At 38.6% G+C, this 15,070-nt stretch overlaps 1 protein-coding gene across 2 annotated transcripts in view; it reads left to right on the top strand.

Moving 5' to 3' along the window:
* Positions 1-14,004, top strand: part of LOC122991101 (complexin-2-like) — a 60,938-nt gene extending 46,934 nt beyond the window's left edge. For both annotated transcript variants that reach the window (XM_044364733.1, XM_044364735.1), the window contains exons 3-4: positions 4,140-4,315; positions 10,144-14,004. In XM_044364733.1, the coding sequence (XP_044220668.1) occupies positions 4,140-4,315; positions 10,144-10,338 (371 nt within the window). In that variant the 3' untranslated portion in view covers positions 10,339-14,004. The remainder of the gene's footprint in view (positions 1-4,139; positions 4,316-10,143) is intronic.
* Positions 14,005-15,070: the final 1,066 nt, after the last annotated feature.

Below are 15,070 nucleotides of genomic sequence, written 5' to 3'. Positions count from 1 at the left end.
AACATGTGTACTCTCAAGTGACAAAGCCTCTAGCAGCCATTATTATATGTATAGACACTCTACAAGGTTCTGCATTATAAATGCATGAAACCCCTATGTTCTTTGTTGCCTGCAAGGAAATTTTCTGCTTGCCCTCAGAATAGGGGAAGTGTTAGAGTCGTATCATTTGTTGTTTGGATTTCAATCACTGGTTTTAATGTTTCTGTCATTTGCTCTCTTTCCTACGGAGTGTCATAGTCGTCATCTGGCCCTTCTGTCACCGGTTTTGTTCTGGTGTTCACAGAAAGCTAATTAATATCCAGTGGTCTTTTATCCAGAGTCCATGCCATTTCACAGTTTAGGTGTTCCCCACAGGTGTTACAAGTGATACATCATATCATACACCACCACATACATATCATACACCACTCTTGTCCTCTATTTTCTTTCGGGTGTACCAACAGAGATATTTAATGGTTGAGTGGCTTGCAGTAGGTTTGGTAGGTCTCTGCACCTTAACTGTTGTTAGATATTCCAAAAAGTGTCTTTGGTTTCTTTGATCTAAAACTTACAGATCAGATTGGGTAAACACAAGCTTCAAATCAAAATGTCAGCTTTGTGGTTACCTTTTTAAATGGTCTTGCACAGCTAAAAAACACTGACATTGTGGTTTTTATTTTATGTTTTATGTGGTTATTTTTTGTGTTTTCTAATTAAGAACTTTTGTTTCAGTGTTTTTCTAACTGTAGTCGAGTCTCTCAGCTCTTCCTCTGGAGCTTTCTCGTCTTGCTTGGTGTTCTCAGACTCCACAGCTGGCAGCGTTTGATGACTTTTGGGAACGACAACTGTCTCACGCTGCTACACAGCAACTTCGTCAAAATCAGACGAGCTAATTAGCCTTGAGCATCAGATTAGTCATGTGGAGGTTTGGGGGAGACACTGTAACATGTGGAAAATGAGAGAGAAAATTGCAGCAGTTGCAATGAAGTAAAATCAACTACAGTAGTCCACAAATAAGTCAAGTATCTGATTTTCTGATTTTAATTGGAAAATACCAACATTTACCAAAGATGTGAACTGGACAAGGCTTGCACATTGGACCATGGACATTTATGAATCAGGATGTACTTGTGTAGTGACACATTTCAAAGTTAAATAGGTTTGATCCCTGAAAAAGTCAGTGGAGTTTAAAACAATTCAACACAACTGGATTTGCTACTCTTAACAGTTCCATCCTTTACATATCATGACATATATCATATTTTATTTGTCAGATTCTCAAATTCAGTTATTATAAGGGTAAAAATAGTACATCATATCCATAGTGAAACCCAATTTCCTTGGCTTTGCAAGCATTAACATTTTAGTATCAGGGGCAGTGCTAATGAGAAGGTGAGAAAAGGTCATGATGACAGGATCGTAGGAAGATATATCTAATGAAGCCTAAGCTCAAACAATGTCTCGAGTGTGGCGTTCCATTTTAAATTTGTAGTTGCAGACCCGAAAGTTAAAAAAAAGTTTTAATTTCAAAAGTTTCCTTGTTCAGCTTGGCTAAAGAGAAAATTATTATCCCTGATGAGGGATATTCCCCCGCAGAGATGACTTTAGCTTCTGTAAAGATTGCTACACATACAAGATTTGGAAAATCCCCTCAAGCCACCAGCAACAAAGTCAGAGAGAAAGTTTACCGTCATATTCAGCAGTTCTACTGTGGCCTGGAGCGAAGTACAGAGAAGCAGAAAGAATCTTTAAGACATAGTGTGAATAGTGTTAAAGCAAGAAAGTAACACTATGAGGTTCTGCTTTATAAAGACATACAAACATGTTTTTTTCAATGAAACCCAAAATCTCCTTGGTGCCGGCAAGGAAATTCTGTGCTAGCCTTAAGAATAGATAATAGGGAAGGGACAGAATAGACTCCTAACTGCATACTCATAATACATATCATGTTGCTGTATATGTTACACATGTTACAAGGGCATAACAAAAGCCTCAAGATGATGAATGTAGTGCCGACACACGTCAACACAGCAGCAAGTCATGAGTCAGGCATGCTAAAGAGTTCATTTTAAAAAACACGACAACATGAACACGGCTGTTTATTAATTAGCAGTCACCCCACTCCATATGACTAAGGACTGGGGCTTGTCCTGGTCCGTCAACACAGCAAGTTAGGACCGCAGCCAGGAACCTCAAGGTCACCGCTGTCTCATCAATTTCATGGCTGAAGCAGATGGCTGTGTCTTTGAGTTTTTCCTCCAGAGAGAATGTGCACAGACTGAGTAGCAAATAGTGAAAGGAAGTGCTGCTGGACTGTGGGCAAGGCAAGAGCTAGGGTCATTTAAATGTGCCCGGTGTGTTCCGGGAGGTCCAATTCTCATTAAAATCAATTTCTTTCCTGTGAGCTGGAAGTGAGCAGAGAATCGTGGGTTTAGGGTTCGTGAGGCCACTGTTAGAGCACTGGCTTGTTTCCAGCCATTGAGCTGGAAAGAAGAGCTAATGCCTCTGGAGTGAGAACACACTGCCAAGGCCCTGTGTAAAGGCAATGTGCAATCGCACTGCAGGAGCAGCTCAACATGCATGCTGACACTCAACATTAGTCTGTGCAACTTCCTGATTTAAACCTCAGGACCGCTCAGAATATGCAGGGGATCCAGTACCCACTGGTTTAAAGGATAATACCAACATTTCATTTTTATGGGTTTTACTTAACCAGTTAAAATGTTCCTGCTGCTGGGAGTTTAATGAGAATATGTTCTGTTAAGAACATGACAGAAGGCCATGTAATATTTGAAGCAAGATGAAGCAAAGCATTTAAGGTCTGTTGTATAACAAGCATAAAGGAGAATACTGGGGTTATGTAACTTTGTATTGTATTGATGTTTGTCTTTGTCTGATTTATATTTCCGAGATCAATTTTAACACACGCAGGCTTAATAAAAACAAGAAATCAACCCTCAATGTGGCAATGTTTGTGTTTTGAAGGATAGCTTCTATTGTTTCCTGTGTGACTGATATCGCAGCATAGCACTTGTGAAAAGTCTTGATAACTATGATTCAAGAACTGACAATACAAAATTTGCTGTGAAGCAATATCTGCCTTTCTCTCTCCATGGTAGTTGTTTTCCATGTTGAACAAGAAAGAAAGAATGAATGTCCACAATGGCACTCCAGATTATGTTCAATGCCAACATTTTTAAAAGTCTTGTCTACCACAACATGCCCATGGCAACTACTATATAAACTACGGTTATGGTGAGGGTTAGACAATTTAAACACTTGGTTATGTTTAGGGGAATATCACAATGAATTAAAACTGTAACCACATTATCATTTATTGCACATCTGTGATGGGTCACAAAATCTGGTCTATGCAATGAAAGACACATTGCTTCCCTCATTGGAACATCGGCATTGGAGGTAAATCACGTGGTGCAGAATCATCCATTTGATGCTTGTAGCACACACCAGATGCACCAAATAAGAGGTGAAGATACAGTAGATAAGATGTCAGTGCCTGAAGGTATTCATCAAGATGAAAACTTAATCAAATTTACTTTTTTTGCATCTCTAATGACATGCAAGCATCATCAACAAAGAGCTTCACTTTTACATGTATCAAGTACAGATAGGAGATCAGTGGCAGAAAGGGCCTCACTGTCTGTTTATTACGGCCCTTTCAACACCACTCCAAGCCTTTTGTCATCAAGTCTTGACCCATAGTCCAAGTGGATGCTTTGCATGAGGATGTGAATTCCTACTGGAGATAGCAAAGGCAAAAGTGAGCAGCACAAAGGCAATCAAGAGAATTGGTAATAATTTATTGCAGTGTCTTTTATCTCGGACTCTTGTTCATGGTGGTCACCTCTTGTTCTCTCTTTTGTCAGACACTTTTGTCTTTGGTTCAGTCGAGGACAGATTGCGTTGCTCTTTCACTGGCCTGAAAGACGATTTAAATACAAAGCAATGAAAGCTATGCAAAGCTACTGAATTAACCAAATCTTAGATGTGCCAGTGCACATCAAATGCTTAGCAACAGCAGATAGCTGAGACCCATTACATATGTCCAATTACTGTGAATTATCAATGTCATTCATTAAAAGATTTCTGTTTAACATTTGTTTCATTTATCACTTTTCTCTCTCTGTCACCAATAACAGGGGCCACCAAAGACATGGGCAAGATGCTTGGTGGAGAGGAGGAGAAGGACCCTGATGCTCAGAAAAAAGAGGAAGAAAGACAAGAGGCGCTGAGACAACAAGAGGAGGAGAGGAAGGCCAAATATGCAAAAATGGAGGCAGAGAGAGAAAACATCCGACAGGGCATCAGGGATAAGGTAAAATACCTCAATACAGCTATTCATAACTCTTACTGAAGCACAAAAATCAATGAAGGTAACATTTTTATTTGCAAGAATATTTACTCACTTGAGGTGTAATGAAGAAAAACGGGGCGATGAACAGCTTTACCTTTAATTGGACTTGATATAAAAACCAGTTTGTATTGGCTAATATGTTTCGGAGGAAATGTAAAGATGTCAGTATTCTTCAAACCGTTCAAACAGTTTTTCCAAACTTTGCAATATCTACAATCTGACAACAGTGATTGGCCGGGTGTTTGGAGGTGTGAAAGTATGCTGGTTTTGATTTTCTCCCAAGCTTTACTTCCTGTCTTTATGTGTTCAACCAAGAGCAACACCATGAATGCCTTTGAGGAGAGACTGTGTGAAAGTGAGCAGTGTTATAAGTGGGCCTATTTGTACAATTATCGTGTTTTCCCCTCTCTACATATCCAAATTCTTGCTCCACCTTCAAGTGTGGCCATTCAGAACAGGTGTACCGTATTACCTCAAATAAAAGACGGTAGTAAATTAAAAGCCCAGTCTCTGATGATGGCCAGGAGCATGGTCGACACGAACAAATAAAGGCCGGCCCCACAAACAGGCTGGGGGAAAAACAAGGGTGGATAAACTCCTGGTGCCTGTTATATAATGTCTATGCCAGTTAAGCATAAATAGTAGCTACCTGGATGTAACTCCAGTTCTATGATAACATGCATAGCCCAGCCAACTGTCAGAGGGGAGGGGGACGGAGGAGACGTGATATTGTTTAAATACGGGGATAACAGTGCATATTTTAATGATAATGATTGCAAGGACACTACATGAGCATGAGTAACTACGGTAACCTGGGTAACTTGGCTAAGCTAGCGAACATACATCCATGAACAAGCTACCCATTCCAGTGGAACTCAAGCACTATAATTATTGTTCCTCACATCGGAGAAAGTGGATTACCAGTAATGCAGTAATAAAAATTTAATAGAGCAAATGGAAGCAGATCAGAAAACAAGGAGACTTCATACTAAAATATGAGGAAATATACTTATCAAACAGAGGGAATCAGAAATAACGGCCTCTCTCTAATATAATCCTGCTTCTAATAAAGGCCTAATATCCTAAAGGTAATTAAAGGCCCCGGCCAGTATTTGAGGAAATATGGTAAACAATTTTGCCTTCACATTGTGGGACAACACTGAATATGACCTAGTTTGTTTAAAGCACACTGAACCCCTACTGCTGCCTATTTATCCACCTATGACAATACATTTATATTAAAGCCCCTGAAACTTGATATGTTAAAAAACATGCTAATCTACTTCATCAGGACTGTGTGGGTCAGATTTGGTTAACAGTAATTTCGATTTATTGCTAAATCCTGATTGGTGCATGGAAGAATGTGACATCACCTCTCTCCAATTTAGCCCTGCCCACTATAAACCAGAAAGAAGAGCACAGAGAAAAACAGAAAAGCAGAAATCTCTCATTTTAAACAATCAAAACTGTTCTAACTAAGCAGAAAATATTCCTTTTATGTAGAATAACCTTACTCGTAAAAAGATCATTGAGAGAACATGTTTTCAGGGCCTTTAAACTTTTTAATTAAACATTCAGTGCCAATGTTTTTCCCTACAATAGCACCCACATGACCGCTGAGATTTCTGCCAGCGCGGCAATACAATGGGGAGGAATTAAATTTAATTTGAAAAGCAGCAACAATGTCACCTGGAAAACCTAAAATGAGGTTCACAGTCAACAGTTTCATCTGAACTACATCAAACAAAAACAGTTTTATATTGAGTATGACTGTTTTATTGATATTTTTAGGGCAACTCAGAGCACTTGGTTTATGTTATTGAAGGAAAGATGATGGTCTTGGTTAAATATAGAAAACTATTACACTAACACGAATATGTGCAGCATTATGTATGTATGCAAAACTAATTAGCCAGTGCAAAGTAGTTGCATATAAAACATAATGAGTAGGAGACTGGGTTGCTTCATTGTGTGCTCTATTCAGAAAAAGCTGGACTACTCTAGATTAGATCCGTCCTCTCTCTTATGCCTCAAAGTGTCAAAAGTATTTTCCGTCTTGCTGGTCCTTTTTTGTCTCCCCGAGACTATCATGTCTTTGATGAATGAATACTTAATATTTAATTCATCCGTAATAAAATGTTAATATATGATCAAAGTGTCTGCAGCTTGCGGTGAAATATTGCTCTTGACATTGCTAATGTTTCATTGAATATTTGACTCGAACATTCTTTGAGGGCTTTCCAGTTGAGTTTGAGACTTTTTTTTTCCATGTGTAGCCCTTGTAAAACTATCTCTGGAGTTTGGGAATCAGCTCTTCACTCCACTGAGTCCCAGCGATTCTTTAGGTTAGTTTTGGAACAACTATGAAAAAAGAAAGATGGTGTAGAGAGAGAGAGAGAGAGCGATATGACAGCATATCTTTGGGAAGTGTTTGATTATGGCGAGTGGAGAGGGGCTGACTAAGCGTGACTGTGTTCATTTCAACTGATGCAGGCCTTTGTTACTGTGGAACAAGTCTGAGAGTGAGAGAAAGACGGAGTGAGACAGATTGTGAGAGAATGAGAGAGAGAGAGAGAGAGAGAGCAGCGTGGAAGGAAAGCAAAGAACAAACAAGGGGGTAGAAGGAGATGCAGAGGAGAAATCCGTCAACCAATCGTACCACTGGTTTTTTCCGTCACCATGTCAAGAACAAACATCTCTCAGGTGTTGAACTAAGACTTCTGATTCCACCAATCACATCTTCCCAACATTCGACAAATCAGGCTGCTTATAAGAGTATTTGAGGAAGCGACACCACCAGGATTACATTTTTCTTGAATGTAATGTCTGCAAAATGTTCACTGTGAATGTTTTTCAATTGTTTATTTGTACATATAAATCTGCCAACTGGAGTATGATCATGTGGAGATAATATTAGGCTAAACCACCAGCAGAATTATATTTAAAATCCAGTGTTGAGCAAACTATTAGAGCAGAATAAGAGAAGCTGTCAAACCAGGAATCGGCCTTGATAGTCTTCCATTATAAATATACTGCTCTACATTGTGTATTCATTTTAAAGATCTTTTCATTTTTAATATATTTTCATGTCTTTACCCTGTCACTCACACAGCAAGACTTTCCTCAGAGGCATTTCTTAGAAATATCAAAGCGTGACAACCGTCGTGTTTGCATTCTTTTGCTGTTCTTTGAACCCCACTGTTCCTCTCTAAAGACATACAAACACAGATGCTCACACTGCCCCTGCGCACATTTTCACAGCAGAAACGGACACTAGTAGTCTTCCTTTAAGATATTTATTGCTCCAGAATCACATTAGCGTGTGCCTGGGAGAGCAGCAAAGAGGTCACGGAGGAGTCCAGCTCATTTTCCGCATCTCTGCCTCAAGATCAACCATCACTCAGCCTGTTGACCTTCCCGTGCTCTGCAACCTTTTCCTTGCAGTCCAGCGGTATTGATTTTTTTTACTCAAACTCTGACCACACATGCACAAAACATACTTACAGAAATACAGAACCTTAACGTCAGAACAAAGGCTAACAAGATATTGGTTTTAAATTGTCTTGAAGTTGGAACTAATATCATCCGCTCTCCGTCTGTTTAGATTCATAAAAGCTTCAAGTTCAATTAAGGATGCAGTATTTAAACTGACATGGAGCATTAGCGGTAAATTGTGTTAGCCTGTCCAAGCTTGTTTCTTCTAAGCTGTTGTTGCTGTGCAAAAACCTTGTATCTCCAAGATAGCAGCCATAAATGGTTCCCCAAAGAACAAAAATAGGAACCATTTTCAAGAAAGTACTTTGTCGATCCAACTGATCTAGTGAAGAATCCTTTTTAAATGGATCTTCAGCAAACGCTCTGAAATATAAATGGTTCTTTGAGGATTTCAAATAGAATTATTACGTGTAGGGTGAAAAACAATTGATATTGCTATAAAAATCAATTGAAAAGGCATAACATTTGAAGTGCAATACCATTAAAAGTTAAAAGCTTAAAAGCTTGAAAGCTTGAAAGCTTGAAAGCTCACCTTTTCAAGATTATCCATTGATGTTTTTTGGCGATCAGACTAAGAGTCTAAAGAATATCCAATAATAGGAGACTAAATGACATGAAAAAAAAACAACCTAGAGATCCAAGGCTTTTACTCAACAACAGTACTACAGCAGGCTATGTGTATTCTGATTATTTGGGAAAATGTTGAATGTGAAAGTTTATTTTTGACCTTGGATATAGTAGTTTGACAAAAAAAAAAGCTTTCAACTGCGTCAGAGAGTTTGCTCAGTTGTCATGGAGATGGGTCAGTTGTCGTCACATGAAAGTATGAAACCTTGGTTATGTCCCTAACAGGAAAAGGAAAAGTTTTAACTGTTTTGAGAGTTTTATTTTCGTATTAGTATATTTTTGATGCCACATCATAAGTGAAAAATATGTTTCCATAGAAACTTTCAAGTGCCAGTGGAAGTTTTCATTGCGTCAGCTGAGTGATATCTTCAATGAAGGAAGAACAAGTCGTGTTCACATAATCATTCATATTTAATTTCATACATTTACTGAGCAATGATAAGACTAAAATTGTACAACATTTTCACAGTTAAGGCCCCGCTTAAACAGATTAACAAGCTGGTGTTGTTCACCCTATTACTTCAAATTAACCTCTTTTTTTTCCCCTCTTCCTCTAAACACACTCTTGATTTACTGTAATAGCTGTGTTCGGCCACAGGGTTTTGAAAGCTTATTGTTAGCATTGTCCAGCACACCTGCTGAGTGCCTCTCCTGGTAATTTGAATATAAAATATCCTGGGAGGTCCGATTAGAGCCAGCGGCAGTTAAAGCTTCGTCTTTGAATACCGGAGTAACGAGTTTCATGTATGCAAACACCCATGTACACTCATTAAAAAAACACACGCACAAGTCTGGGCCAGTTTTAACTCAGATTGCAGAAATCCATGAAACTCTTTATTGACTACATTTGAAACTGTTCAGGATCCAAAAAAGCTACACTAACTTCATGAGGGAGCAGCCTGAAGCTAATTCATGCAAATGAAGAAATCTGAATTACTTTGCCAGAGTACTAATCATTTTCAACCAATTTACCTCAAAATGCATGAAATGATCACGTCACGCCTCATGCATCTCTATATTTAGAGTAAAAATTGCCACATTCTGAAGTCAGTCACATGAATTCCTTCAGTAGAGCTGTGAGTGCATCAGCACAAGACTTCCTGTTTCCTTTTGAAGCAAGGGGAGAAGTTCACCTCATATACCGTACTGTATGTATCGCATTTGTTCAGATTGTCTCACTTCAGTGACATCCACAGACCCTCTCAGGGGCAGGAGGCTACAGATTTGGAAGGATAGGGTTTGGTTTAGGGTTAGTTTTGCTTGAGGGTTATGATGGTGGGACACTTAAGCTAACCTCAAGAGGGGCCCATAGGTGCATCAAACTGTGGTTTGAGTACAAATGAAGCATGAAAGTGTCACATATTCTCTGGGTAAATATAGGTTTCAAACAAAAAGGGCAGAGTTCAGTTGGAAGTCAAATAAGAGCATGTTATTGCACATAATAGACTATAGGAAGGGACTGTGAAAAAGTTCAGAAAGTGTCTAAAATCCTGTCTGATCATCTGACAACTTGTGTTTGTAACCCTTGAGCTACAAAAACTTTACTTAAAATGGCCAATTTATAAGACTAGCAATGTCAAAACTAGAGTTTTCCTTTTTATTTTAGAGAAATAAATCCTGTATGCAGCTAAATGTGGTTCCCTGTTTGTCTTTTCTTTCCCGTGCAGTACGGCATCAAGAAGAAGGAGGAGAAGGAAGCCGAGGCAGCGGCTGCTATGGAGCAGGCCTCCGAGGGCAGCCTCACCCGTCCGAAAAAGGCCGTTCCAGTCGGCTGCGGCGACGAGGAGGAAGAAGAGAGCATCGTGGATACGGTTATGAAATTCATCCCGGCTCCGCTCATGGATATGTTCAATAAAAAGTAACAGTGTTTTGGGTGAAATTTGGTTAACTTCTTACAACGTTCATCTAACCAAGACTAAAAACCGTACCACCCTGCCCCGCCCCAACCTGCGGTCTCACCTCTCTTCACCCCTTCACCCTCCCACCCCTTCAACTCAACTTGTCCTGGAGTTAACGTGCCATGATTTTATCCTTGATTTAAAATATCTGATCTCTGACAGTGGTACTTACTTTTTAAAAAATCTCGTACGTCTTTCTTGATAATCCTTGATATTAAAAAGTACGTAACACCTGCACAGATCCAGTATCTTTTACTTCAAGGCGAATTTGATGCCATGTTTTTAATATGTCCAGCACAATAAGACCAGATATCACGCATCATCCACCCTTTTTGTTTGTAAATAGCCTCGGGTTATACAAAAAGAGAACTATATATGAGTGAAATATGACATATAACAAGATGACTAAGAGTATAAGCCATATTTTTAACTTTTAAGAAATTATCCAAATCATATCAAAATTTGATTGAATTTTCCTGTTATGTTCTTGCTAATATTTGATACATACAGTGTATATAAATACTTAAGTTTTTATTGGTTCTCCGTTGTGAGGATTCACCCCATAAACTGTCCCTCATGTTCTCATTGGTTTACTGTCAATATGTAATATGAGCGCTGGTGAAGTCAAAAACAGCACTTGTAAAACCAGAAAAGTGAAGGAGATAATTTGATATGAGACATTTTTTTTTGATTATTTTTGTTCTTTTATGCATGCAGTAAACTTTTGTGAAGTGAAGTACACATATGGATACCATTTCATTTGTTATGATGAAGCAAAATACATTGATATTTGAGGCAATAACTGGTTTTCCATTTTTATTTAAATCGACATCTTTGTCCGCCAGGCGACGATTGACTTTGTGTCTAAAATGTTCTTCCATGGGGAAAACCATATATGTTCTCCATACATGAAATTTGTCTCAAAGCAAATTCGTATTATAAATTTTCTTGCTATTCATGTTTGTGGTTTAAAAAATTCAGTTGTAATGTCCTGTGGCAGGTGTCTCTCGCTCTGCTTTTGCAATAGGACGTGTAAAGTTTAGACCAGGCTAGTTAATTTTGATTTGTGTTGACATTTCCACCAATTTTTTGTAAAAAAAAAAAGAAAAAAAGAAGAAAGAAACTTCACAAACACAATTATGTTGTGAACACACTATATGTGAACAGACAGTGACAATAGTGCAATATATTGTTCGAAATGAAGTTGTCCTGTATCCGTTGGTTTAACTGATGTGAAGTCCCAAATCAGCAATAACAGACAATCTTCATTGTTGTGTGTTTAAACTTACTCCTTAATGTGTTAGTCGATGTTTAAGACACAGAGGTGTCTGCATAGTGACAGTGAAGCCTTTGTAGGTCAGACATATTTGATTAAACAAGAGAAAAGGGGGGGAAGGTGGGACGATTTGTTTTTGTGTCATAAAAAAACGTCCAGTCACACGTTACAGAACGATGAATACAACCAGGATTTCTGTTCAAAAATCACAAACCGAGATGTAAATCAGTCAGCGGGTGTTCAAAGACAGACAACACATGCAGAGAAATGTACTGAAATAATGAGGGACTTTTTTTTTAAAAAAAGCCCCGAGCCCTGCATGAAAGCTCAACGACTATACGAGAGCAAATGTTTACCTGCTCTGCAGAGTTCAGTCTGTCCTGCAGGTAAATTATTAAAATGGCACAAGTATAAAGGCGGTCAGATGAGGATAAAATCTAATTCTTCTCCATATGCCTTGTTTTTTTCTTTATTTCTCCTTCATTCCACGGTGTCTTGTTAAAACATTCCAGATATTTCAGACATTCCACCGGACTTGTGCTGGTAACACACAAACTTGGACATGTAGGCCTCAGACGATGCCTTTGTTAGCCTACACATACATCACAAATGTATAACTTAAACCTGATGTTGTTATAATCCGAAAATAGATGCTAGAATGAATCTAATATACACAACGATTCATGACATAAACAAGTTAATGCAGAGAGTTATTTTAGCTGCCATGTACAGAAAAAAAATTCCCACAAGAAGTCTAAGGGAAAGCTAAATAAATGTGCAATTAGCAGTGACCGGTTTTAAAGTGAATCTTGTGGTAAATTTTGATAGAAAATGTTTTTTGTGATCCACACGCACACAGTAGCTGTAGTAACTGAGGTTTTCTGAAACAGCTTTTTGCCACATTGTCACCGTTTTTAATCGAGCTAGCTAAACATGCGATAACGCTAACTCTGAGGTTGTGCATTCCTGTGGCATAGATGAGGGAAATTTAGCTTTTATCGGCGCTTAGTGATAATGGTGAATACAGTATATTTCAAATCATTCAAAGGTCACAGTGTGGTAAAGTCGCCTGTAGAGCACATTTATTGAACTTCCTGTGATTTTATTGTACTTGTAAACTGCCTTTGCCGGCCTCTGTTCAGAGTGTTAGCACATAGTTAGCAACCGATAGTTGTTCGCAGTTAAGAAACCATGCATCAGCAACACTCCCGACCATTAACAAGAGCAGTTATCCAATCAAACCAAAGAATAGTGATGGTAGTAGTAGACTTAGACAAGAGGTTTCATTCTTATTTATTTGCTGCATATCTTGTTTATTTTAAAATTCTCAGGTATTCTAGCTTTATGTTGTAGTAGAAGTTTAGATTTTTACCATAACTAGCCTTCTATTAGCGTAATTAGCCTTCTCTGCTAAAACAAACTGACACAATTACATGGCTAGGGGCCTTGCAATCCCACACAAACTTTTATTTATGAATGACATATCTCTTGTTTGGCCCAAGAATATTCTAGACAGCTACAGTTACTGCCCAGTCAACACTGTATAGGACTTTCCAAGCAACAAACACTTCAGTGTACGGACTTCTTCAGGCCACCGGTGAGTCTTTTCCAAACTGGTGCGCTCTGATATCAGATCGCCATTTACATCTCATACACCATCATAAAACCATTTATCATCATCTTGTAAATGCCAATTGATTGCGCTCTAAATGGCTTATAGACCACTGCCCAAACAAACTGCCCAAGTCATGCGTAATCAATATTTTGTCGTCCAGTAGATGCCGAGTCCACTTCAGTGTTCAGCCGCTCATACAACCATTAATATGATAAAAAACTGTCTGAAAAATATGCCACTTAAAAAAAAAAAATACTCCTGTGATGTGACTTGAATGTAACTGTCTAATGTTTCTGTCTCCTTGCATCTGTCTTTCTCTGTTCTGTACGTGTTGAGAAGATGCTTACAATGGTGCAGTATTTTTTTCCTTTCTCGTCCGTAGCCGGTCCTGTTTCTGTCCTCTGGTGGTTGGTATTTTGAAGAAGAAGAAAAAAAAAATGTTGATTTGTTGCATTCTTTTGTACGAAATCTTCTCACGCTTCTCCCTCCCTTCTCTCTCTCTCTTTCTCTCTCTCCCTCCCTCTCTTTCTCTCTCCCTATTTGTTGACAAAAATGTATGCATGCTTATGGTGTGCGATGTAGGCAAGGTTGTTGATATAATCGTTTCGTGTCCTCTCTGTGTTTCGAAACTCCACCTGTTAGCCTCACTGCATGCCATTTTAGACAGATATTTCAGTCTGTAACTTTCCTGCAAAAATGGAATCACCGCACACTCTGAGAATAAAGTGATTTCATATAATTTTTCATCGTCTTGTGTTTCTGCATTCAAGTAGTTTCTGCAGCAGGCCTTTGGCTACTGCTCCCTCTGTGTAAATTAAGATAAAAATAAGTTCTCGTGAATATATATATGGAAGCAGTGGTAGAGACGTACAGTGTTTATCTGGTTTGGGAGGCAAGATCATCCCTGACTTGTGAGACTTGAGACGTGACCTGCAGTCATGGATCATATCCCCATTGCATGGCATTCGTTAAGGAAGTATGTGCAAAGACCTTCAATGTATATCACATGTTACTGTTTCTGTCAGTCAATCTTGTTTTTCATCTCAACATGGCTGTTGTGCATTTTTTTTTTTTTTTAACTTTTTTTTTTTTTTTTCCTCTCCGAAGGATTTTCAACATCTATTCAATAAAAGCGAAAAGGGCTGTAAACAGAATGCAATGTGTCGTTCAAATCGTGATTGGAGAGGTTTTTTCAAAAAAACAGAGACCTAACTTGTGACCGTGTCACTGAGAGTGCACTGCGGGGACTTCAAAGCAATGCAAATAGCATCTCTCTCATAGCAGACTGTTTGTTATAAGTGGGTCTGTTTATAGGTATCAGCAAACCTTTTAAATCAAACAAATCCACTGAAAAGATAATGGAGCAATGCCAAGCAAGGATTAGAGATGGCAGTGCCTTCTGAGTCGGGTTTAATCCCAGCACAACAAGGAGGCCGACATTAAAACAAAATTAACTGAGTATGATGCTTTGACATTTTCGGGTATATTGCTTGTCAGAGTTTTGGTTTTTATACTTAAAGAGGTTTTTCAAAAGGTTGCTGGCAGCCTCTTGCCGCATTTACTTACCCTCCACTTATATTTAAGTAAATTTCACTTTTAAAGGTTAGCTGCCATGCCAATCTTACGTGCTGTGTTTTTATAAAAAAAAAAGACACAAGTTGTCTTTTATGTAGGAATAAAGAATATTTCACGGATAAGGTGGTACATAAATGTGTATTTTAACTTCCCTTTCTGCCTGATATATCAGACATGTAGGTGGTATCCTTTGGTGCTTCTTCAAAAAGTGCATGTGGTTTGCAGAGCAC

This window comes from Thunnus albacares, chromosome 10 (genome assembly GCF_914725855.1).
Source record: "Thunnus albacares chromosome 10, fThuAlb1.1, whole genome shotgun sequence".
Classification (NCBI taxonomy): domain Eukaryota; kingdom Metazoa; phylum Chordata; class Actinopteri; order Scombriformes; family Scombridae; genus Thunnus; species Thunnus albacares.
Note: the sequence above shows the minus strand (reverse complement) of the source record. Positions and strands in the feature narration are given on the sequence as shown.